The 26,823-nt window shown below is 38.9% G+C and overlaps 1 protein-coding gene and 1 long non-coding RNA gene across 4 annotated transcripts in view; one reads left to right on the top strand and one right to left on the bottom strand.

The window, feature by feature from the left end:
* fam135b (family with sequence similarity 135 member B) overlaps nt 1–26,823 on the bottom strand; it is a 75,843-nt gene that overhangs the window by 36,875 nt on the left and 12,145 nt on the right. For all 3 annotated transcript variants that reach the window (XM_001343070.10, XM_068217718.2, XM_009301217.5), the window contains exons 2-4: nt 24,782–24,873; nt 11,747–11,826; nt 1,493–1,632 (exon numbers count right to left, since the gene is read on the bottom strand). In XM_001343070.10, the coding sequence (XP_001343106.4) occupies nt 1,493–1,632; nt 11,747–11,826; nt 24,782–24,861 (300 nt within the window). In that variant the 5' untranslated portion in view covers nt 24,862–24,873. The remainder of the gene's footprint in view (nt 1–1,492; nt 1,633–11,746; nt 11,827–24,781; nt 24,874–26,823) is intronic.
* LOC141378992 (uncharacterized) lies at nt 9,828–12,764 on the top strand. Its single transcript, XR_012394863.1, has 3 exons — nt 9,828–10,698; nt 11,002–11,150; nt 11,759–12,764. It is a non-coding gene; the product is annotated as an uncharacterized lncRNA (long non-coding RNA).

Raw genomic sequence — 26,823 nt, 5'->3', positions numbered from 1 at the left:
ATTATTATTATTATTGTTGTTATTGTTATTAAGCTACAATTTTAAATAAATTATTATTACTATTATTATTATTATTATTATTAATAACAATAAACTATCATAATTATTAATATTATTATTAATAAACCATTATTATTAGTAGTAGTAATAATACTAATTACTATTAACTATTAGTATTACTATTTTATTAAACTAGTATTATTAGTAGTATAATTATTGTTAATAAACTATTATAATTACTATATTAATAAACTAGTATTAATAATGTTAATATTAATGTATTTTTATTATTATTAAATTATTAGTATTACTATTAATATTATACTATCCTTATTATTATTATTTTATTATTAGACATTTGTTATTAAAAATAACAAATTATTGTCATTGTTGTTGTTATTATAATAATAATAATAATAATAATAATAATAATAATAAACTATTATTACTACTATATTAAAAAACTAGTATTAATATTGTTAATAATAATGTTAATGTATTTTTATTAGGTTATTATTATTACTATTTTATTATGCTATTATTATTATCATCATGAGACTGTTATTAATATTAGTGTTATTATTGTTATTAATAATAATAATATTAATAAACTATTAATAATAATAAAAAATAATAATAATAAACTATTATTATTACTATATTATTAAACTAGTATTAATAATAGTAGTATTATTAGTGTTAAAATGTATTATTAATACAATTATTAGTATTATTATTAATTAATTATTTAATTAATTAAAATGACTATTATTTTTAGTAGTAGTATTTATAATTTCAATATTTCCTTAAGGGTTAAGGGGTCTTTTTTATTCGACCTTCTCTCGCCTGTCTCAAATATGCAGAATCGAAATGCGATCACGTGCCAGTAAACACAACTTTTACTGTACTGCATGTGCTTTCACACGGGAACACATAATATTTTATGCTGTTTTTCCCCCATAAGGAATCCTTCAAATGAAAACCAGATTTTGGCATGTGCTGCGCATTTAGAGACAGAACACACAATAATGCAATTTGACTCCAGAGGTTTGAGCCGCTTCTGAGAAAACAAACAACGCCTGCTCCGATTATTGATACGTGGATTGATTAAAGTCACACTCTGGGGAAATGGAAAGCTATTTTTAGCTCCTTGTTGGAGAGAGAGAGACGGAGAGAGAGAGAGAGATGGAGAGCGGCTGCAGATAAACCGCTTCAAGGTTAATAAGAAAGATGGCCACAGGAATCTAAGACACACTCTCCACCCATAATTCCCTGCTTCTCTGTGTCTTGCTCACCCGCGCCACATATTTCATAATATCTAAAATGAGCTGCAGATCAACAGGGTACAGCTGATCATAACAATTTTTAATGCAATGTAGTGTGGAAATATAATACAGTACTGTGAAAAAGTAAGTACCCCCTCCCTCCATGTGGGCTAGGTATAAAGGTGGATATATTAAATTAACTGCGTGAACGTGTGCAATGCTTTCACCCTCTCTCCGTCCAGCAGCAGGTGCAGTCTGAAGTTAATGTGGTCCTCCAGCGTCACCTCTTCATTCCTATAGAGGATCTGGAAGATTCTACTAAAAACCCCTCCATCATGAACGCCCGCATTGCTGAAACTGCACTCGCCTGAAACACAGAAATCAGGTAGATCAACTTCTCTGTTCACATGTAGAGAGAGAGAGAGAGAGAGAGGGAGAGAGAGAGAGAGAGATTCATCAAAGCATGTTCAGCAGAATGGAAGACTGAGTTACGCTTCATTCATATTCAGTATGTTGTGCTCTGATGCTGTTTTTCTGTATGGCAGGTCTGTGATTTGGTGTGTTTGAGGCTATAAGTCTTTTAGAAATGGAGAAAACATGAAATGAGAACACTGTCAGAGAGCGGAGCCTGTGGGAATATGATTATTTTCTATCTCAATTGAAAATCCATTGACAGCACATGAAGAACAAGCTGAGGCTGTGGATTGAAGGAAAACCCAGCATTTAGTGTTACGATGTTGTGTATTTTTTAACATATATAATGTTTATTTACAAAATAATGATAATGATTCACAGTTTAATCTAATTTAGTTTAGTTAGTTCATGCACAAATTTAAATAATTACTCACTGTCATGTCGTTTTAAACCCTTTAAGCTGCAGTCACATTAGAGGTTGAGCATGTGAAATTCTGTCATGCGGCGCTACGAAAAGGGGCGGGATCAAACAAGCTTATTAGACATTTATTTAAAAGTGAGTGATTGCTCCATGTTTTAGATTTCTGTCATGTTTTGATCCTCGATTGGTCTCACGCAGTCAAATGATGCGATTTCGCAAAGCTTGAACTTTGAACCGCATCCACCTGTGAAATTTGACGCTTGACCCTGCGTTTCCGGTCTGACGCATTCGCATGCTTATGAATGGAAGTCTATGGGATACACGTCTGATATACCACTGTATTACAGTGATTTGTTCTGTAGACAATCAGAATATATATATATATAGGCTAAGGGGGCTAATATCATTGACCTTAAAGTGTTTTAAAAATTTTTTTTTAAATAAATTTATTGTTGCCAAAATAAGACTTTCCCCAGAATAAAAAATAATATAGGAAATACCGTGAAAGATTCCTTGCTCGGTTAAACATCATTTGAAAAAGAAAAAATATTTAATGGCTAATAATTTGGACTTCAACTTTGTATAGTGTAAAACAACTACAAATTACTGCACACAGTGAAAACTATTTAGACTATTTTAGTGTTTTGTTTAGTGTTATTTCAGGATGTGTCAGTCAATGTGTGCTACAAATAGAATGTAAACAATGTAAAATATTCAAATTAAAGTTTAATTCTAGCAGGCGCATCTGAGGAGACTTTTAAAAGCAACACGAGAGCAACAAACACATATTTGTTAGTTTTTTTGTTTTATTTTTACTAATCTGACATTAAGGCCGGACTCACACTAGGTACAGTTGCCTCGAACCTGGCCAAAGCACGCTTGTCCCTCCTCCCGTCTACCCCGACGACCCGCACTCACACCCCAATCGGGCCTCGGCACGCTTACATCATCGCTGCTGCGCTGTTCAGTGAGAAGCGCTCTCTCACTCAGCAGCACAGTGGAGATTTCTCTAGTTATATCGTTTCAGTCGTTAGATATGCAGTGACATGCAGTCAAATATTTCACCAAACAGTCCTTAGGGATGCGGTGACACGCAGTCAGATATTTCGCCCAACAGATCCGGCACGTTTGGCGCTTATAAACAACCATAAACCCTCGTGCTGCAGGAGGAGGAGGTTTGCTGAAGGTGCAGCTGTCATGCAGTGAGGGGTTTGCGTCTTTAATAATCTACAGCAGTTTGCGTTCACTTAACAGTAAGAATGATTAATAAATCCATATGAAACAGTGCCTTAAAAGTCACATCTCGCTTTCAGTTTTGGGCTTTGGCGCATTTTGCACTCACACTACAAACGTACCACGCCAAAGCCCAAGTAAACCGCGCTCAGGCCCACCTCTTCCAACCGGGCCAGGGCCGGCCAAGTGAACTGTGCCTGAGCCTGATTCAGCACACTCACACTTCTCAAACGACTTGGGAAACGGGCCTGGGCACGGTACGGATGGCATAATGTAAGTAGGGCCTCACACTACAATCGAGCCAGAGCACGCTTGCGTCATCGATGCTGCGCTGTTCAGTGAGCGCTCTTGCTCAGCACAGTGGAGATTTCTCTAGTTATATCGTTTCAGTTGTTTGTTATGCAGTGACATGCAGTCAAATATTTCGTCAAACAGTCCTTAGGGATGCGGTGACACGCAGTCAGATATTTCGCCCAACATATCCGGCACGTTTGGCGCTTATAAACAATCATAAAGCCCTCGTGCTGCAGGAATGAGGAGGTCTGCTTAAGATGCAGCTGTCGTGCAGTGAGGGGTTTGTGTCTTTAATAATCTACGGCAGTTTGCGTTCATTGAACAGTAAGAATGATTAATAAATCCATATGAAACAGTGCCTTAAAAGTCACGTCTCGCTTTCAGTTTTGGGCTTTGGCGCATTTTGCACTCACACTACAAACGTACCGCGCCAAAGCCCAAGTGAACTGCGCTCAGGCCCACCTCTTCCAACCGGGCCAGGGCCGGCCAAGTGAACTGTGCTTGAGCCCAATTCAGCGCGCTCACACTTCTCAAACGATCCGGGAAACGGGCCTGGGCACGGTACGGATGTCATAGTGTGAGTAGGCCCTAAAAACGTACCGCGCCAAAGCCTAAATGAATTGCGCTCAGGCCCTCCTCTTCCAACCGGGCCAGGGCCGGCCAAGTGAACTGTGCCTGAGCCCGATTCAGCGCTCTCACGCTTCTCAAACGATCCGGGAAACGGGCCTGGGCACGGTTGGGATAGCATAGTGTGAGTAGGCCCTAAAGCATCTTCAGTGCAGGCTGTGAGCATCAGACGCTGCACTGTAGTGTGTGACGGAGGACAGCAGCACAGCGGGGTTTCTTTACAAGATGATAGTGAGTGTCAGAGAGGAGCTGTGAGGGTCTCTGTAAAGATAGACCCCTGCAGTGGATCACGCTTTCTGAATCTTTTTTCCTCTCTGCAGGTCTGCAGAAACAGTTGATGCTCCAGAGATCCGCAGACACTTGTGTGTGTGTGTGTGTGTGTGTGTGTCAGAAGCGGAGAGAAACATGATGGATCAGGTCAGTGTGTTTCGAGCCTCCTGACAGCAGCATGAAACGTACAGCACTGCATTGCAGCATATTGTGCTATCTATGATATACTTTTAAAGGGGTAGTTCACCTAAAAATGAAAACTTCTTCACCATCTTCTCACTCTCAAGGGGTTGTCAACTGTTATGAATTTCTTTCTTCAGTTGAACACAAAACAAGCTATTCTGAAGAATGCTGGGGAGGAAAAGGCAGTCGTTGCATCCAAATAAATACTGTGGGAGTTGATAGCTGTTTTTTCCAAAATTCTTTAATGTATCTTTAGTTTTCAGCAGTAGAAAGAAACTCAAACTGGTTTATAACAATTGGAGGATGAGTAAATGACAGATTTTTCATTTTTGGGTGAAATATCTCTTTAAAGAAAGAGTCTGTCCAAAATCTACACTATAAAAAGGCTGAAGGCTGAATCAGAAAGCCTTTATTGTCTTGATATAGCAATATATTCAAAGAAATTTGGGAGCAATATTGCTTTGGAGTTTGGGTGTGTGTTTAGGAACTATTAAAAATATGATAATAATAATATAACTAAGTTCTGTGGGCGCAAATGCCTTGTTGATGCTAGAGGTCGGAGGAGAATAGCCTGACTGGTTCCAGCTGATAGAAAGGCAACAGTAACTCAAATAACCACTGGTTACAACTGAGGTCTGCAGAAGAGCATCTCTGAACACACAACACGTCCAACCTTGAGGCAGATGGGCAACAGTAGCAGAAGACCACTCCAAGTGACACTCCTGTCAGCTAAGAACAGAAAACTGAGGCTACAGTTTACACAGTCTCACCAAAATTGGACAATAGAAGATTGGAGAAACGTTGCCGGGTCTGATGAGGTCTCAAATTCTGCTGTGACATTCGGATGGTCGGGTCAGAATTGGGCGTCAATAACATGAAAGCATGGATCCATCCTGCGTTGTATCAAGAGTTCAGGCTGGTAGTGGTGGTGTAATGATGTGAGGGATATTTTCTTGGCACACTTTGGTCAAATTAGCACCAATTGAGCATCGTGTCATTGCCACAGCCTACCTGAGTATTGATGCTGACCATGTCAGTCACTTTATGACCACAGTGTACCCATCTTTTGATGGCTACTTCCACCAGGATGACACACCATCGTGAATAATCTCAGACTGGTTTCTTAAACACGACAATTAGTTCACTGAACTCAAATGGCCTCCACTGTCACCAGATCTCAATCCAATTGAGCACCTTTGAGATGTGGTGGAACGGGAGATTCGCATCACGGACATGCAGCGCATGGTGTTATCATGTCAGTATAAACCAAAATCTCCTAGGAATATTTCCAGTACCTTGTTGAATCTATGACATGAAGGATTAAGGCAGCTCTGAAGGCAAAAAGGGGTCCAACTCGGTACTAGTAAGGTGTACCTAATAAAGTGGCCGATGCGTATATATATAAAATGATGCAGAAATACATTTTTTTTTGGCTAAAAATGGAATTAAATAATTGTAATTTCTAAGAAAATATCTAAGCCAATGCATTTTTATACGGATATTTTTTTTATCTTCTGTGCACTTTGTGCCTCTATTGTTCAGAATTTCTCCACAGCTGAAGGAAGCCATTCACGTCTGACGCACCGTTTTTAGAGCGGTCTGATTTTACTATGGTTATTCACAGTACAGCTCTGCAACCTGACATGATGTACGGTCTGAATTAGCATTTTAGCTCATGTCCCCAGGGTTTTATGATTCACTTTTTTCATACCTGTAATATTGTTTCTGCTGTAAGGGAAGGCGGACATGTTTGCTGCACAGATTTTAATGTACAGTTCAGACACCTGGCTGGCAGTCGGCAGCATTTTATTTGATTTTTGCCTTGTTTGCATGCAGCAGTGACAATAATGTGGAATAACACCATGTCTTAACTACACACATAAGGTTTACAATCTTTAATGGGCACCTATAATGAAAATAATCTTTTGTAAGCAGCGATTTTTAATTTCCTTAAAGGACCACCATGTCACGTAATGCAGAGGTTTTTCTTTCCATTTGGTGGTATCAAATTCAATTAAAACAGAAGTCGAAAGATTAAAAATGAAACACACGAAATTAGATGAAACTCTGGAGGAAACGCTGGATAGCCTGGTGACGTGACATTAATTGTTTTATACTGAAATTTTCCCTCTAAAAGTGCTTCCTTGGTCTTATCCATATTTCTTTGCACATTAAACGCACGTCGGCCACAACAGGAAATAAAAAAAACTGCAACCGTTAATTACGTAAATATTTTTTTACACGTTCAATATTTCTAATTAAATATATCCACAGGACAGGATTTGCAAAGAAACTGGGAATAGGAGATCTGTTCCAACTCTCTGTGATCATCTGCACCTCACAATTGAGTTTTACAAGTTTACCATGTTTTTAAAAAAACAGAGCATGTTTTTAATAAAGACAGTAAAAGCACTATGTAATTCATAACCGCTGGAATCATCCCAGCCACATAGTGTTGGTAAATGTACTTGTGTGTGAGCTGAAACTTTACAGACACATTCTGGAGATACCAAAGATTTTTATTTTACATCTTGTAAAAGGGGTAAAACAGAAGCCTTGAAAACCTCTTTAACATTATTAAAAGTACTTACACAACTAAGTGACTGATATTTATTAGTTTGTTTGCATTGAGTCACAGTTCTGAATTTTATTTTTGAACCATTTGCTAGTAATATTATTGAATAGCTGAGGTAAACGATCTGCTTCTGCTATCAGTATAGCAATAAAGCACATAATCAGTACCTGAGGTGATCTTCATTGTAGTTTATGCAGCCATTATATGACGTCACAAAATTAAAACAGTTTTTTAAATGGAACTTTTGTGTGATGTTTAGGATAAAAACTCCTTTTAACATAGAAACGGTTATTTTATTGCATGTCGCAGTGTTGCCTCACTTGTACTGTAATACGTATACGCCGTAATACTGCGCCGGAAACTTCTTCACCAGTTCAAGATGAGAAAGAACTTGTAAGCTGAGTAAGTATGATTTTATTCTAGTTAGGAGAAAGCACAAAGACACTAAAACACTTTTAGAAACACAACTGCATGGATGACATTTTGAAACTGGAAATGATATGGCTCTAGAGCCAGAATGGCTGACAGATCCAAAATGGCTGCCAATGGCAATGTGTATGAGTTTGATTCAGATGCTGCTGGCGTTCAGACAGACGAGCAGCGCCAGGACTCAATGTCAGACAGAGACTGCAGGCTACACAAACACACACACACACACACACACACACACACACACACACACACACACACACACACACACACACACACACACTAATAAATCCTCAATAAAGAAAACAAGACAAGACAGTTTTTGTCTCTAACCAGTATGTGTGTCCTTCAGAAATGTTTACTTAGGATTTTTTGAACATTGTCCTTCAAGAAAATGACAAGACACCTGAATAAAAGACTTATAGCATCATCAGTTGTGTAATTACATAAAATTTGTATGGTTAAATATGCAAATGAGACATTATTTAATATGTATAGGGTAATTTGCAAACATTTCCAGTACTAAAATATGAACATTGGATAAAGTCAGGTTCAAAAATTGTTTATTATTTTTTTTTCTGTCATATCGTGTCAACTTTTTTACAGAAACTTATTTTCACTTATTTTATAAAATGGAATGTTGTATAATGAAGCAGATTATGTATGAAAATAACTCCAATAACTTTCAGAATATAGATATATGAATAAAGCTGTAGTTTATGGCTGAATGCTTGAGAAAACAAAACTTATTTTACAAAAGTGAAGTTTATTATCACATGCTTATGATTGACATGGCTGGCCCCGAGTCAAGCTAATGTACAAACCACCAATCAGAAGATTCCTAACTCAGTATAATTAACCAAAGCTTCTTACCTTTAGTCTTTTTCATCCTAAAGAATCCCCCCTTCCACCCCATCTCCTCCTCTTTTTCCACTGTAGGGCAGCACGGCGGCCCAGTGGCTAGCAGTGTGGCCTCACAGCAAAAGTACCTCCGGTTCGGGTCTCTATACCCGGCCAGTTAGCATTTCTATATGGAGTTCCTGTTCTCCCTGTGCTCAATTGGATTTTCCCCGGGTCCTCCGGTTTCCTCCCACAGTCCAAAACATGAGAAATAAGTAAATTGACTAAACCAAATCAGCACCATAGTTGTATTCCACCAGCAACACACCCTCATAGCAATCCTTAAGCAGCAGGAGGGGGGGAGTTCTCGAGATCAACTTGAGCTCAAACACCTCTCTCGCCCTGCAAAGGGGAGGGAGCCCCGGGCTCAAGGATCTTATGAGCTCAGGGCTCTCTAGCGGGACAGCAGGCCAAACTAGCTTATTACCAATCATCAGCTAAGTGTGAACTCTTGAAACAGCCTTTAAAATTCTGTATTGCAACTGAAACTTGCAGACACACATTGATAAAGTTCAGCAAATCAAAAGGAAAGTAGATTATTATTTTTACATTAGACAAAAAATAGTCAAAAATCCTCTGTTCTGACGTGCATGAAAAGCATGTTTTTTTTTGCCTGCAGTGTCTCCCCTTAAACAGGTGTCATAACAGCAGTTTGTACACTTATAATTGTGTGTGTGTGTGTGTGCACACAGGTAACCAGTGTGATTGTGTGACCAAACAAGCCGCCGGTGTTGTGAAAACAGACTATATTTTCACCTGACACAATGTGACCTGTGGAAACACGACACTTTTGTCCTGTGACTGCCTTTAGATGCCATAAAACCAGTTTTGAGCTCAGAGCGTGTGTTGAGAATGTAAGAAATGTGCAAGTTACTCACACAGAGCATGACAGGTCAATTAAATTGAGTGTGTATGTTTGTGTGTGGGTTTTCAGTCAGAGAAAACTGAGAAAGAAATGTCTTAATCATGCAAAAGTAATATTACAGCAGAAAATTTTAACCAATGTAAAATAATAAGCAGAAAAAGACCATTATTACATTTATCTGCACTCAAAGTGTTGCACAGTGTATTACAAACAGCAAATAACACTGATATCAAAATAGTTTTTGTGAAACATGCTCTAGATATGTTGTTTTATATGTGATGCACATTATAAAGTGGTAGTAAACAAGAAATTACTAGTGCTGTCAAATGAGCAATTGCGATTGATCTACAGGGATTTTCACAAACAACCATCTCAAAACAAAAAAAGAGAAAATACTCAGTGAGCGGCAGTTCTGTGGGTGCAAATGCCTTGTTGATGCCAGTGGTCAGAGGAGAATGGCCAGACTGGTTCAAGCTGATAGAGAGGCAACAGTAACTCAAATAACCACTCTTTACAACCGAGGTATGCAGAAGAGCATCTCTGAATAAAATACACGTCCAACCTTGAGACAGATGTGCTACAGCTGCAGAAGACCACTCCTGTCTCCTGCTACTCCTGTCTACAAAAAAACAGGAAACTGAGGCTACGATTTACACCACAGGTGTCAAACTCAGTTCCAAAAGGGCCGCAGCTCTGCACAGTTTACTTCCAACCCTAATTAAACACACCTGATCAAACTAATTGAGTCCTTCAGGCTTGTTTGAAACCTACAGGTAAGTGTGTTGGAGCAGGGTTGGAACTAAACTATGCAGGGCATCGGCCCTCCAGGAATTGAGTTTGACACCCCTGATTTACACAGTCTCACCAAAATTGGACAATAGAAGATTGGAAACACGTTGCCTGCTCTGATGAGTCTGGGGGATATTTTCTTGGCAGCCTTTGAGCCTACTTTGAGTTCACTGTACTCAGGTGGCCTCCACAGTCACCAGATCTCAATCCAATTGAGCACCTTTGGGAAGTGGAATGGGAGATTGGCTTCATGGATGTGCAGCTGACAAATCTACAGCAACGGCGTGGTGTTATCATGTCAATATGAATCAAAATCTCTCTGAGGAATATTTCCAGTACCTTGTTGAATCTATGCCATGAAGGACTAAGGCAGCTCTGAAGGCAAAAGGGGGTCCAACTAGGTACTAGTAAGGTGTACCTAATAAAGTGGCCGGTAGGTAAATATTTAATTTATGTATATGTAATTTATGTAAATACTTTCAGTTTCTATTATGTATTTTTTATTATGTAAAAAGCTTTTATTTTAGATACAATTAATTACGATCTTTTGACTGCTATAATAATTACAAGTTTATTATTGTAATAATTTTTAAAGACAGCCATGTTGTTTGTACTTAGTTTTTTTTAATTGTAGTTCACAGTTTTGTTTTTATCTGTCCAACTCCTGAAGCTTTTTACAGTAAGATGTAAATACTCTGTTTGACTCTCACTCTCTCTCTCTCTCTGACCTCTATAGGCTTTATTTCGTCTCAGAAAAGTTCCAGCGTGTCTGAGTGGTTTATTCAGCACATTTATTTTTAACAGCAAGACTAGAGACAGCCAGGGAATCTCCTAAAAACACTGGAAAGAGGGCCTTTGACTGAAACACACACTGATGCAATCAAGGTAAACTAAAAATGTATTTAAAAAGATCAACTAAAAATGTAGAACCGCTGTAAAATTATCCTTTCAACAAATGCATTGTGCATAACAGCGAGAACAATGTGGATGTTATTGTCTCTAAAAATGTTCAGGAGGGGAATTAGTGTTTAGAAGAGCTGTTTTAATTGTCTTTAAAAGGAATAAATGTACAAATGCTTCTCTTTGGAGAGAATTGTAGAATTAAGACAGTCTGAAACCATCTTCAGATGCTGCATCTTATAATAAAACCACTAAAAAAATGCTGGGTTCCACACAATCCCTTCATCTTCTCTCAGCGCAAATCAATTAATTTAAATGTGTATATATATATATATATATATATATATATATATATATAAACTTGATTGAACATAAAACAATTAAGTTGTCCCCAAAAATACTCAAGAACTGTTGTTTAAACTCATTTTAAATAAGTGGTTTGAACAAGCAGCAAAAACATTTTGAATACTACTACTACTACAATGTTAAGCAAAATGCCTCACATTTCTGGCTTGTTGATGCTTTATACATCAAGACGCAATTGATTCAACACAGAAATGAAGTAAATGGTAGTTTCTTACCTGTGTACCCAGGTGTTGTAGCAGTGATTCGGTGAGGAACCCGGGGAGAAACACGCAGACCAGCCCTCACCTGATAGAAGCTGCAAATGAGAACAGTTATTCAGTTATTACAGGTATTAGATGTTTTTTTTGTTTGTTTGTTTTTTGCAGCTTACAAATGACAAAAATGACCTGAATTACACATTTTTGGGTAAAGAGATATACTTTACCAGAAATGTGCAAGTTTGCAGTTTGGAAAAGACATATTCGGGCTGGCAGTAAATGTCTTTTGTAACCAAAATAATTATTGTGTCCCATAAAAGTACGAAAAGTGATTTTGGTTTGAAACAACACCAGCAAATAATGACAACATTGGAATTTTGGGGGGAGCTATGCCTTTATTTAATTATTTCATTGATTCATTCATTTTCTTGTCGGCTTAGTCCCTTTAATAATCCGGGGTCGCCACAGCGGAATGAACCGCCAACTTATCCAGCAAGTTTGCAGCGGATGCCCTACCAGCCGCAACCCATCTCTGGGAAACATCCACACACATTCATACACATACTCATACACTACGGACAATTTAGCCTACCCAATTCACCTGTACCGCATATCTTTGGACTGTGGGGGAAACCGGAGCACCCGGAGGAAACCCACGCGAATGAGGGGAGAACATGCAAACTACACACAGAAACGCCAACTGAGCTGAGGTTTGAACCAGCGACCCAGCAACCTTCTTGCTGTGAGGCGACAGCACTACCTACTGTGCCACTGCCTCGCCCCTATTTAATTATTTATAAGTATTTTTTTTTAAAGACTGAAAAACTATTAATTAATGAACACTCTGTAAATATAAACATATATAAAACTTCCAGTATGTGGTGGGTGGGTGTCAGAGAAAGCCATTCATTCATTTGTTTGCTTTAAAAGGCTGATTCATTTCTAAATGTAGTGAATTACTACTGTATGAATGGGTTCACCTGATTCGTTCAGAATGCAGATTCATTAGAGAACATAAAATAAAGCTCAGATTTGATAGACGAGACCCACAGAACCATCAATAATTTTACACTCTGTTAAAGTCTGTGGAAAAACTCGCACCTGAGCAACACATGTGACTTCATTCTCCACATGAGATATGTCTTTAAGCCGCCATCACCAATGCCTTTTATTGAAAGTATTCAATACGTTTCAGTAGTTCAGCACTTTCTCCTTGCGTCTTTCCATTGTTATTACACATCACTTATTTTTCTGATTTAACTGTTTTATTTTTATGTTTGTATTGTTTGGGTTTTTACCAAAATCTGCTTCAATTCCATGTCAACAGCTCCTTTAGAAATATTATTACCAGGCAACCCTGCTGGATATAGGCCTCTACATATGTGCCTAACTATACTAACTACTACCTATACATATACTACATACCTGCCAATGCTCCTGTTTTTCCTGAGAATCTCCCATATTTCAAACCCATAGATATATACACTAGATATCGCATAGAGTCCCTGAGCATGCGTCAAAAGCGGCGCCATATTTGTACAGTGCTCCCAGGACAAGGGTCATTCAACCGCACTAGTTAAGACAGTCAGCGGGTGTAGTAACGAGCAAACAAAGAAAACAAAGCACAAAGGCAGAACATTTCATAGGTAAGATTTAGTTTTTTTTTTTTTGTGTTTTTGTATGTTAGGAACTTTTGTTCTAAACAGGTAACGTTATTGATGATAATACAGTCACTCACTGCATTCATCATAAGTAGCACTAACTCGCACTAAACACTCGGCTTATGCTAGTTTTGTTGAATAAAATCAGCAAACAATGCAAAAGAAAAATGACAACGAGATGCTGCGCTGTCAGAAACTGGTATTATTGTCGGCTAGTGAAGGAGTCGTTCGTAACGGAGATTCTTTCACAAACGAGTCGCTCCCTCAGTCAGTATGAGAAGTGAAAGCAGGAGAGGGGGTGTGTCTCAGGACATGATTAGATCAAATTTAACAGGGAAGGTGGATAGTACATTTCCATACACAAACACAAGCTTTTTGTCAGGAATGCTTGTGCGATCACTTATCCATCAATGTAGAAAAGTGATGTAAAATTTTAAAAAATGCATACTGACCTTCGGGAAAACTCTCGATCATAGATATATGTGTATGTATGTAATTCTCTGGCTCTGGATGGCCACAGTCCTCCACTGCAGCTTGGTCCCGCATTCATTTCAAAGGAGCGCTACCCTGTACTAAAATGGCGGTTGACGCATTCCTTGTAATAGACAACAACAGGGTAGGCGACATCTAATGTAAATATCTATGTTTCAAACCCATATCCCGCCATTCCAGGAAAACTCCCACTGTCAACCAACTCTCTCACTCCTCCCCTCCCCCTCAACCCCAGCATTTTGGTACAGCCTGTGAAACCCCCATGTCGCCAACATTGGTATAGTATCCGATCACAGCGGCCACCAGAAACACGCTTCGTAGTACGATTACTAAAACCACAGTACCCAATTCTCAACAGTGTTATTCGGACATCTCACCCCACTTCCCCCAACCCACCCCATAAAACTATACACATAACCTAAGACAGACTTTACAAGAACTTTTACATTAGACAGAACAATACTGTGCAAGACAGATGGATTTTTAGGTTGAAGAAAACAAGTGGCGCATCATGATTTGTGGTACATTGTTTGTCCTTGTAAGGTGAAGTTTGAGTAAAGTGCCGTGCGAAGAGTGTTTCTACAAGTGGTTTCCCTGCTGAAAAATTCAGCTTAAACCAGCCTAGGCTGGTTGGCTGGTTTTAGCTGGTCAACCAGGCTGGTTTTAGAGGGGTTTTGGCCACTTCCAGGCTGGTTTCCAGCCATTTCCAGCCTGGTCTTAGCTGGTTAGGCTGGGAGATGACCAGCTAAAACCAGCTTGACCAGCCTAGCAGGCTGGGAGCCCAGCCAAAACCAGCTATGTCCAGCTTAAACCAGGCTGGTCAAGCTGGTTTTAGCTGGATTTAGCTGGTCATTTTCCAGCCTGAATAGCTAAGACCAGGCTGGAAATGGCTGGAAACCAGCCTGGAAGTGGCCAAAACCCCTCTAAAACCAGCCTGGTCGACCAGCTAAAACCAGCCAACCAGCCTAGGCTGGTTTAAGCTGGATTTTTTTGCAGGGTTGTCAAGCCCACTAACCTGCGTAAAGCAAACTTTAGAAATTCACATTGTTTTTTCTAAAGATATGAAGCGATTGTATAAACGAGTCTTGAGCAAAGTCTGGCAAAATTGTCGGCTGAAGTAAATATTAATTAAAATTCATGTTCTGATACTGAACAAACTGAAATAAGCATCAGCTGATCTGGCCTATGTGAGGTCTTATGCTGTCAATCTCTATTAAATCATGAATGCTGATGCTGAATTAATGTGAGTGCTTATATGCTGTGTTCCATCAGGGATTGTAGAGAGGTCACCTTGGCCAGTGAAGTGACTGCGGGTGCATGTTAAATGTTGAAGCACAACACAGATCACACTGATGCTCAATCCCTAGGGATCCTGGACCAAAGACTGGTCATTACTGTACTGCAGCACAACATATACTGTACTCTACTGCAGTGTTTCCCAAACCTGTTCCCGAAGGCACACCAACAGTACACATTTTCAGCTTCTTCCTATTCAAACACACTTGAATCAACTCATCAGGGCTGCGTTTCCCGATAACGATTGATCTTAGCACTTAAGAGCGTTTTCTACGAGTCATTTTGCGAACGTTCGTTATTGTTTCACGTGCGTTTCCCAAAAATGCACTTAACACAATTGCACGTAGCCCAGCTTTAAGTGCAACTTTGGAGTCGCTATCCGTTTGTTAAGTGCTGAAATGTCACGCTATAGAATGGCTCGTTATTGTTGCACATGTTATAGCAATCCATATAATTCTTCTTCTACTTGTGTGAATGTATATTCAACTCGAATAACATAAAAAAATATATATTTTTGAGCCAGTTTAAAAACATAAATTAACTGGAAATGTCGTACTGTAAAAACACTGTCTTGCTCCAATCTCGCATAAAACTAATTCTAACAGTCCTTGCCGGAAATGACATCAGCATCATTTTCGATATTTATATGAAACCTTAATTAAGTAGAATTATTTATCAATTTCTTTATCAAAAATTGCTTATCTCACATCAAAATAAATAAATAAGTAAATAAATAAATAAATAAATAAGCTCTTACATTTATTTTTGAAAAGTTTAGCCTAATTATCCCCACCTGATGTGCATTTGCTAATAGGACAAAAATATAAATAAGCACATACCTAGGGGTGGAGACACTAGCAAAATGGCTGAAACCAAAAAACAAAGAAAAGTCATTTTTCAAAAAGATGTGTAATCTTTAAATCACATTAAATATTTTCTGTTAAATACAACATATGTAGCCTACTACCCTCGAAATGTCCATATACAACAGTGTAATTTTTTTTTTCATTCTAACATTTATTATGTAATTTTTATTTTTTTCTTTATTCATTATTATTTGTATATTGAATTGTGTAATGTGTAGAAAATATAAATGAATAGAGATATACGTACAAATAAAATGAATAATGACTTTGAAGAGAAGTAAATTGTAGGTGCAATTTGCCGGTTGTCCAGCAGGTGCCCTCATAACTCTGTCTCCTTACGATGCACTTAAGGCTTTACGATTACTCCAGAGCACTCGTAGATCCACGAATATTTTCAAGTGCTACTTAAGTTACGATGCTTTTGGGAAACAGACCGTAATATTAAGATCAGTCGTACGATCATTTCTACGAACTTCTTAGGCTTACGATGCTTTTGGGAAACGCAGCCCAGAGCATTAGAGACTCTAAAACCTGAAGTTAATGCGTCTGATAAGGGACACTTTCAAAATGTGTACTGTTGGTGTGCCTCCAGGAACAGGGTTGGGAAAGACTGCTCTGCTGTATGTTGACAGTACATAAGCATAAATGCCACACGACTGTAGTTCACAGTAAAATGTCAACAGAATGTGCACATCTTCAAAAATACTGCAACAAAATGCATGGTAAGCACAATATAACATGCTATGCTAAAGTGTCTATAGCATGTATAAAACATTTTAACATTCCAGCTAAAGCTACATGTCTGAAATATATATTGTATGCGTAGCTAGGCTATAAATGTAAGAATACCACAGTCTTCTACATGTCAATAAAGTATTAGCCTACCATATATGCTGCTGCAGAAGTTGCTACTGTTTAATACAAGCTAAAGCAAATGAACAGCATAGCACCGGCTATATCATCTGAAATGCATGTTTAGTAGCCTACATGCTAAAGCAAATGTACAGCATAACACTGGCTTCATCACCATAAGTAAATGTTTCTAGTACATGCTAAAGCAATTTTACAGTGTAGCACTGGCTATTTCATCTGATAAACATGTTTCTAGTACATGCTAAAGCAAATGTACAGCATAGCACCGGCTATATCATCTGAAATGCATGTTTAGTAGCCTACATGCTAAAGCAAATGTACAGCATAACACTGGCTTCATCACCATAAGTAAATGTTTCTAGTACATGCTAAAGCAATTTTACAGTGTAGCACTGGCTATTTCATCTGATAAACATGTTTCTAGTACATGCTAAAGCAAATGTACAGCATAGCACCGGCTATATCATCTGAAATGCATGTTTAGTAGCCTACTTGCTAAAGCAAATGTACAGCATAACACTGGCTTTATCATCTGAAATACATGTTTCTAGTACGTCAAAGCAATTTTACAACTTAACACTGACTATATCCTCTGAAATACATGTTTCTAGTACATTCTAAAGCAAATGTACAGTGTAGCACTGACTATATCATCTGAAAAAACATGTTTCTGTAACATACTAAAGCACATTTATAATGTAGCACTGGCTATATCATCTTGAATACATGTTTCTGTAACATGCTAAAGCAAACAGTGTAGCACTGGCTATATCATCTGAAATACATGTTTCTAGTAAATGCTAAAGCAAATGTACAATGTAGCACTGGCTATATCATCTGAAATACATGTTTCTGTAACATGCTAAAGCACATTTACAATGTAGCACTGGCTATATCATCTGGAATACATGTTTCTATAACATGCTAAAGCAAACAGCGTAGCACTGGCTATATCATCTGAAAAACATGTTTCTGTAACATATTAAAGCACATTTACAATGTAGCACTGGCTATATCATCTGAAATGCATGTTTCTAGTACATGCTAAAGCAAATGTACAGTGTAGCACTAGCTATATCGTCTGAAATGCATGTTTCTATTTCATGCTAAAACATATTTACAGTGTAGCACTGGCTATATCCGCTGAAATACATGTTTCTGTAACATGCTAAAGCAAATGTACAGTGTAGCACTAGCTATATCATCTGAAATGCATGTTTCTGTAACATACTAAAGCACATTTACATTGTAGCACTGGCTATATGATCTGAAATTCATGTTTCTAGTACATGCTAAAGCAAATGTACAGTGTAGCACTGGCTATATCACCCGAAATACATGTTTCTACTGCATGCTAAAGCACATTTACAGTGTAGCACTGGCTATATCACCCGAAATACATGTTTCTAGTGCATGCTAAAGCACATTTACAGTGTAGCACTGGCTATATCATCTGAAATGCATGTTTCTACATGCTAAAGCAAATGTACAGCATAACTGGATATATGGATTATGTAATCTGGATTAGATGTTTCTAGTACATGCTAAAACAATTTTACAGTGTATCCTGCAGTCCGTAATATCAGTGGTTGGTTCTTTCTCTGCCAACCCTGTTGAATATATGACAAATCTGTTTCAGATTTCAAAGTTCATTTTCAGCCTAATAACAAAAACAACAAACACATCACAAAAAGAGCTCACCAAACCCTTCATTCCCAAACTGATTCAGAGCGCTCGTTATAATGTATGTGTTTGGCTCATTCAGACATATATAGGCTAAAGGTGTAAGGGTTTCCTAGATGCTTCTCTTTAGAATAGAGGCTGTTAAAAACAAACAGTATATTACAGCCATGTGTGTGTGTGTTGTCTGGGGATTATATGAGAGTGGAGCTTTAGCTTTCCGCTTTATGGAAGGGGGAAGGGGCAGTCAAATCTCTGCAAAGCTGATGTTTCAGCCAGCAGCCCTGCTTTAATCTCAAAGCAGACGCAGTGAGACCAAACACATTATGGCTGACCTCTACACCACACAACCTCAGTCAGGAGACTAGTTGAGGATACAGAGGGGAAACTACATCTGCTGACCAACAGATGCCTAATGGGTTCTGGGGACATGTTGCTGAAGTCACTAGATTCATATTTTGCTTGTTTTATGCAATGCGATGCGAGGATTTTTCTGATTCTTTATTGATCAGTTTTAGGATTGATGATGCCATGTACTGTGTGTGAATAGGATAAATGTGGAACAGTGTATTAGGGTGCTTTCACATCTGTAGTTCGCTTCATTTGGTCCGGACCAAGGGCAATAAATGATACATTGTTGCATTTTCTGCCGTCTTTGGGTCGTTTTCACACCACACTGCTGGCTTTGGTACGAACCAGTTGAAACTAACCAAAATGCAGTCATCTGACAAAATCCACATCTCTCATTGGCCAGATGTTGTTGAACATATTTCCCAAACTGCTTATTGATTGGTTAGAATTCACGTGCGGGGAAAATGACAATGAACTCCCGAAAGTAAACAAAACAAAGTGTCGTTTTTACTCTGGAGGTACGACTGCGCTGATGAATTGTATGTCTGCTTTAGACAAACTAACGTAATACATTTAGAGAATGAAGCGCGGCTGTGACTGGAAAAAAGTGCTTTAATGCATTGCACATCACAGGAGGAGGCGTAAATTAATTTAGCGAAACTGCGACATGGTCATCTTGCGGAAATATTACCAACGATCCATCAGGTAATGTATTCCCCTTTCTCTCTCTGTGGTAAAGCACTGTCAACAAATATTTTTCCTCCATATCCCACAACGCACAGCGCATCGGCCTACGGCAGCTGGATTAGTCCAAAAGGCACAGTCCTTTTTGCGGTTGGACCTGTTTTAGTACGAATCATATTCTCACCACAAACGAACCGCTCCAGGGTTTGTTTGAAAGCGTATCGAGACCACCTCTTCAAGCAGGTCTCGGTACGCTTATTTGGTCCGCTTTCGGTGCGCACTCGAGTACGATTGCTGCATTCTCACCTGCCCAAACGAACCGCACCAAAAGAGAAAACGAACTCTTGTGCGATTCAATCGAACTAAATAAGGCAGCGAACCTGCTCGGCTGGCAAACAAACAGAGGTAGAGTTGAAGTGGTGTGTGTGTGTGTCCGTGTTGTACCTAGAAGAGATATATACTTCATCACATTCTAAAAAATGTTTACATTGAATAGTTCTTTTAAAATGGTTTAATATTTCACAATATTACTGTTTTACGGTATTTCATGTAGTCAAATTATAGAGATTTTTCTTAAAATATGTTTTAAAGGGCCACGAAACCAACCTGTCTCCGCAGGGTGTTTTCACACCTCTAGTTTGGAAAAAGTCAGGAAGGTGGGTGTGTCCAGCTCTGTTTAGGTGGGAGTGTCGAGGGAGGGAAAGAGGGAAGGTTTTGCATAAAAATGGGAGTTTCCGTTTGGGCACGCGCTGATTTTCACAGAGTCAAAACAAACACAGACACAGAGGAAAAAGACAGTGACTGTTTACTTGGACATCAGTAATCAAATTATTTGGCAAATTCCTAATTTGTCGACTGTAACTACACAATAGAGCGTGGTGATTGGTTTGAACCAAGCCTTTTACATGAATTATTGCTCCACACTCAGAGACGTCCCGATGGACTTGCCGATACAGATACCGACTCTCCACGCTGGAATACATGCAAGGATCTAATCTCTGTGATGTGGCTTCAAAAATTTGTATCTAACCGGAAGAACAATTTTGCCTGAAATAATGCAAAAACAACCAATTTTTACTTTTTTTGTGGAATAAATGTGTCCTAATAGTGTTTATAGCAGCGTGGGACACATGTAACTTGTGTTTTGTGACCCTTTAAATCTTCCCAAACGTTTTTTCCCAAACTAGTTTTGTAAAGGGGTGGTCTGGAGTGTGTTTTTATGTCTTGGTTGTGTTTATAAGATGCAAAGCAATGCGTGCTCATGCTTTATTTGTAGAAAATCTTACTTTGATTATACTGCTACTCTGCTAACATGAAAACGACTGTCATGTCTCCTAGTTCTTCTGAAAGGCCTGCCTTCAAGAGGCTCTGATTGGTCAGCTAACATGATGTGCTGGGATTCGCAGATTGGCCAGGAAAAGCACCACACCCCTACACGCACACACTTTTGCGCTGTGTAAACACTGTCAGTCAGAGTAGCTGTTAGCATTAGGAGTTTGTGCCTGAATGAAACAGAAAATGAAACAGAGCACACAGCTGAACCTAATGCCTGCTCTCTAAAATGAAATCGGACAAGAGTCTTTCACATATATTCAGAATAAGCATGTCAAAGTAATATGAAGCACATTGTTGGGCCATCTACTTGAAAAATGTAGTGAGCTAAGCTATTAGCTACTCTACTTACTTACAGGTTGTGGCTCACAATCCACAGCTTCGTCGGTTGGAGGAGTTTTTAGCCGAATTCAGCACTGAATTGAGATTCTGGAGGCTGTCCTTTGTCAAATGCTAGCTGTGTATATTTTATAATTATCTGGAACATAATTAAAATTTTATTGTAAGCGCTTTCTCTTTTTGTGTAGTGTACTTTGGAAGCCCAAATACAAAACAGAAGAAGCTCTGTGGAAATATCAGCGTTTGGACGGCATTTTAGCTTTCACTGCTGTAACATTACAGCGCCTCTGGCCACGCCCCTTTGCTGCTCAGAGTGTATGCGCTTGGTGAATGCGTGTAATCGGAAGTGTTTGTGATCTCACTAGCCCAGATGTATTTTTTGTAGTCTCCAAGCTTCGTTTGCTGTAGGCTTTGTTAAGCGAACTCTGTAAAAGCCAATGTCTCCCTTTGCATTGAACTTAGAACGTCTAACATTCAGAGATGTTGTTAATGTTCACACAGCTACATTACACATCAACTAAAGCTTCAAATATGATATCGTAACTAACCACCCCTTTAATGTCAACCACTCGTCCAAACACTGGTCTAGCAGTACTAGAACTCACTATAGTAAAGAGTCATGTAGGAGTCATGACAGTGCAGTATCGTCTCTGAATGTCAAATGAGTTCCTATTAGATCTCTGTATTCTGCATGGTTATAAATCAGTGACCCATTGAATTCCCTGTGGATTTCACCGGCTGCTCACAGCAAGGCTATAATGGATTCGGGTTGAACCGTCGACAAGAACATAACGTACAAAAAGAGCAAAGAAAATCAATCATGAATCTAGCAGTCTAGTCGAGCGAACACCTTCGCATGACACCTCATGGTCTACGCTAGTGTGACGTATATGAAAATGCTCTTTAACACCCAATCCACACTACAAGAGAGCTGCGGTTTGCCCACATCACAGTCAGTTTTCTTTTTGCAAACAACACAATCAGACATTTTTTTTTTTTTTTTTTTTTTTAACATTTGCATGGCCTAAAATGGGTGGATGGATTGTGGGTTAATTTCCAAGTCATTTGAATTGAGGTCAACCAATGTTTACATAAAATAAGATTTCTTTATTAGCAAGGATAAACTCTCTACTTAAGAAAAAGGTGGTGTATATATATATATATATATATATATATATATATATATACATATATATATATATTGTGTGTGTGTGTGTATGTGTATATGTCATTCACCTGTCAAACTGCTCGTTAATACAAATTTATAATCACATGGCAGCAACTCAGTGCATTTCGGCATGTAGACATGGTCAAGATGATCTGCTGCAGTTCAAACCGAGCATCAGAATGGGGAAGAAAGCTGATTTAAGTGACTTTGAATGTGGCATGGTTGTTGGTGGGCTGGTCTGAGTATTTCAGAAACTGGAATTTTCACGCACAACCATCTCTAGGGTTTACAGAGAATAGTCCGAAATGGAGAAAATATCCAGTTAGTGGCAGTTCTGTGGGTACAAATGCCTTGCTGATGCCAGAGGTCAAAGGAGAATGGCCTGACTGGTTCCAGCTGATAGAAAGGCAACAGTAACTCAAATAATCACTCGTTACAAATGAGGTCTGCAGAAGAGCATCTTTGAACACGTCCAACCTTGAGGCGGATGGGCTACAGCAGAAGAAGACCACACCAGGGGACACTCCTGTCAGTTAAGAACAGCAAACGGTAGCTACAATTCGCATAGACTCACCAAAATTGGACAATAGAAGATTGGAGAAACGTTGCCTGGTCTGGTGAGTCTCGATTTCTGCTGTGACATTCGGATGGTTGGGTCAGAATTTGGCATCAACACTATGAAAGCATGGATCCATCCTGCCTTGTATCAACGATTCAGGCTGGTGGTGGTGGTGTAATGGTGTGGGGAAAATTTACTGGGCACACTTTGAGCCCATTAGTACCAACTGAGCATCGTGTCAACGCCATGCACAGTTTGCCTGATCAAAATTTTTGAGGAATTTTCCAGTATCTTGTTAAATCTATGTCATGAAGGATTAAGGGAGAGGGGGGTCCAACTCCACACTTTTAAGGTACTAGTAAGTACCTAATAAAAAGGCCAGTGTGTGTATATTTTATTATTTTATATAAAAATATAAGATACTAAAAACAATTAGTTATTTTAAATTATTACTTTTTTAATAGATTGTATGTACAGTAGGGCTACAACTAACGATTATTCTGATAATTGATTAGTTAGGCGATTCTTTTTTTGATACATCAGATAAAATCTAAACTCCTTTTTATTTTGCTTAATATAACTACATTTAAAAACCATAAATGAGGGCATTATAAATGTATAAAAACATACTTAAAACAATACAAAAGCCATGTATCAAGTTTATTCATTCATTCATTTTCTTGTCGGCTTAGTATCTTTATTAATCCGGGGTCGCCACAGCGGACTGAACCGCCAACTTATCCAGCAAGGTTTTACACAGCGGATGCCCTTCCACCTGCAACCCATCTCTGGGAAACATCCACACACACATTCACACACACACACTCATACACTACGGACAATTTAGCCTACCTAATTCACCTGTACCGCATGTCTTTGGACTGTGAGGGAAACCGGAGCACCCTGAGGAAACCCACGTGAAGGCAGGATGAACATGCAAACTCCACCCAGTAACGCCAACTAAGCCAAGGTTCAAACCAGCGACCTTCTTGCTGTGAGGCGACAGCACTACCTACTGCGCCACTGCCTCGCCTGTATCGAGTTTATTGATCCTTTATTTTGACATTTTAAACTTTACATGAAAAACGAAGTTTGCTCTTAGTAAAACTTCTGTAATTATCCAAAACATAAATGAACAAAAAGCAAAAAAAAAAGGTTGTACTCATTGACATTCATTGACAACGGCATACACTGACAACGAATTTCATTATTAAAAATTATAGATTACTCGTTGCAGCCCTAATTTACAGACACAAATAAAAATTGTAATATATGTAGATGCCGAATCCACATTTAGGGAAGTGAAGTACCAAATTTATTGTTTTCAATAAGCATGCTTTCCTTGTCTGCTATTGGTCAAGCACATACTGTAGTTCCGCCACTGGTTGACTAAATACATTTTTTGAGCCAATCGGGTTGCTGATTTCATTTGGTGTCACTAATGGCCCCAAAAAAACACACACAATCATAAACAAAAGCGTCCAAACTTCAATTCTGAAATGTAAAGCTGCAGATGTACTTTAGCAGACAAAGAAATAGGAAAAATAATCATTTGGAATCAAATTGTGACTCTGGAATCAGAACGCGTAGTGATTTGCACCTCAATTTTCTACATTGAATTAAGATTTTTCTTCTGTAACCCTACTTGCACTTTATAGGGACACAGAAACCACCCCAAACCATGCCCGCTTCAACAAAGCCCTTCATTGTAGAGGCAGAAGAGCACACACACACACATACACACACACTTACCCTCTCTGGAAAAGATCCACATTGTGAAACTTGTGCAGCTCCAGTGAAAACTCCACAGTGCCCTGAACTTCCGACATCATTTATTCCATCACCTGAAAAACACACAGAAAACTTTGTTGGCAGTTAAAGCTTGCACTGTTGCATAATCTAACCTCATGTGCATTTCTCCATACCACAGTAATCTGAGCCACTTGCCCATTGTGAAGAAGGAGTGTGTTTACCGTGGTAACCTCAATGAACATAATCCAGTGAGTCAGTAACAGAGCGACAGACGCGCAGCCGTGACTCAGGAAGACGCCATCTCTAATTACTCAGGCTTGTGACTCATCGCAGGCAATATTTGTTCCCGATGTGCCGCTCAGACCAACGCGAGGCGAGACGGATGACAGCAATGGCATTTCTGGACATGATCCCAAATCATACTTATGACACCATCCGTCTGAGAGACGCCGCATCGCTGAGACTGAACCTGTATGAATGTGCGGCGCTAATCAGAGCTAATGACGGCATCTAGACACAATGGTTCTGCTAAATGGGATATTAGACCAGTACTTGATGTAGACATGAGAAGAATGGCTGGAATTTGAAAGTATTTTGGGCTGAATTGGTTTCTTAGAGAGGTTAATTGAACAAACAGATAGTTCCAACTGAAACAGACACTATTGAATGAACAAACAGATAGTTCCACTCAAACTCGCACCATTGGTTGAACAAACGGATAGCTCCTTTTAAACTTACGCCATTGGTTGAACAGATAGTTCCACTCAAACTCGCACTACTTGCTGTACAGATAGTTCTCCTCAAACTCACCCCATTGGTTGAACAAACAAATAGTTCCACTCAAACTCACACTATTGGTTGAACAAACAGATAGTTCCCCTCAAACACACACTATTGGTTGAACAAACAGATAGTTCCACTCAAACTCACACCATTGGTTGAACAAACAAATAGTTTCACTCAAACTCACACTATTGGTTGAACAAACAGATAGTTCCCCTCAAACTCACACCATTGGTTGAACAAACAGATAGTTCCAGTCAAACTCACACTATTGGTTGAACAAACAGATAGTTCCACTCAAACTCACACCATTGGTTGAACAAACAGATAGTTCCACTCAAACTCACACCATTGGTTGAACAAACAGATAGTTCCCCTCAAACTCACACCATTGGTTGAACAAACAGATAGTTCCCCTCAAACTCACACCATTGGTTGAACAAACAGATAGTTCCCCTCAAACTCACACCATTGGTTGAACAAACAGATAGTTCCACTCAAACTCACACCATTGGTTGAACAAACAGATAGTTCCCCTCAAATTCATCTACACCATTGGTTTAACCGATAGTTCTCCTCAAACTCCCACCATTGGTTGAACAAACAGATAGTTCCACTCAAATTCACACTATTGATTGAACAAACAAATAGTTCCACCTGAAACACACCACTTGTTGTTCAAACACATAGTTTCACTCAAACTCCCACCATTGGTTGAACAAACAGATAGTTCCCCTCAAACTCACACTATTGATTGAACAAACAAATAGTTCCACCTGAAACACACCACTTGTTGTTCAAACACATAGTTTCACTCAAACTCACACCATTGGATGAACAAACAAATAGGTCTACTCAAACTCACACCATTGGTTGAACAAACAGATAGTTCCACTCAAACTCACACCATTGGTTGAACAAACAGATAGTTCCCCTCAAACTCACACCATTGGTTGAACAAACAGATAGTTCCACTCAAACTCACACTATTGGTTGAACAAACAAATAGTTCTGCTAAAACTCTCACCATTAGTTGAACAAACAGATAGTTCCACCTGAAACACACCACTTGTTGTTCCACTCAAACCCACACCATTGGTTGAACAAACAAATTGTTCTGCTTAAACTCCCACCATTGGTTGAAAAGACAGTTCCACCTGAAACAGACACTATTGGATGAACAAACAGATAGTTCCACTCAAACTCATCTACACCATTGGTTTAACCGATAGTTCAACTCAAACTCCCACCATTGGATG

This window comes from Danio rerio, chromosome 19 (genome assembly GCF_049306965.1).
Source record: "Danio rerio strain Tuebingen ecotype United States chromosome 19, GRCz12tu, whole genome shotgun sequence".
NCBI classification, from domain to species: Eukaryota; Metazoa; Chordata; class Actinopteri; order Cypriniformes; family Danionidae; genus Danio; species Danio rerio.
This window is presented reverse-complemented; position numbering and strand designations above follow the sequence as displayed.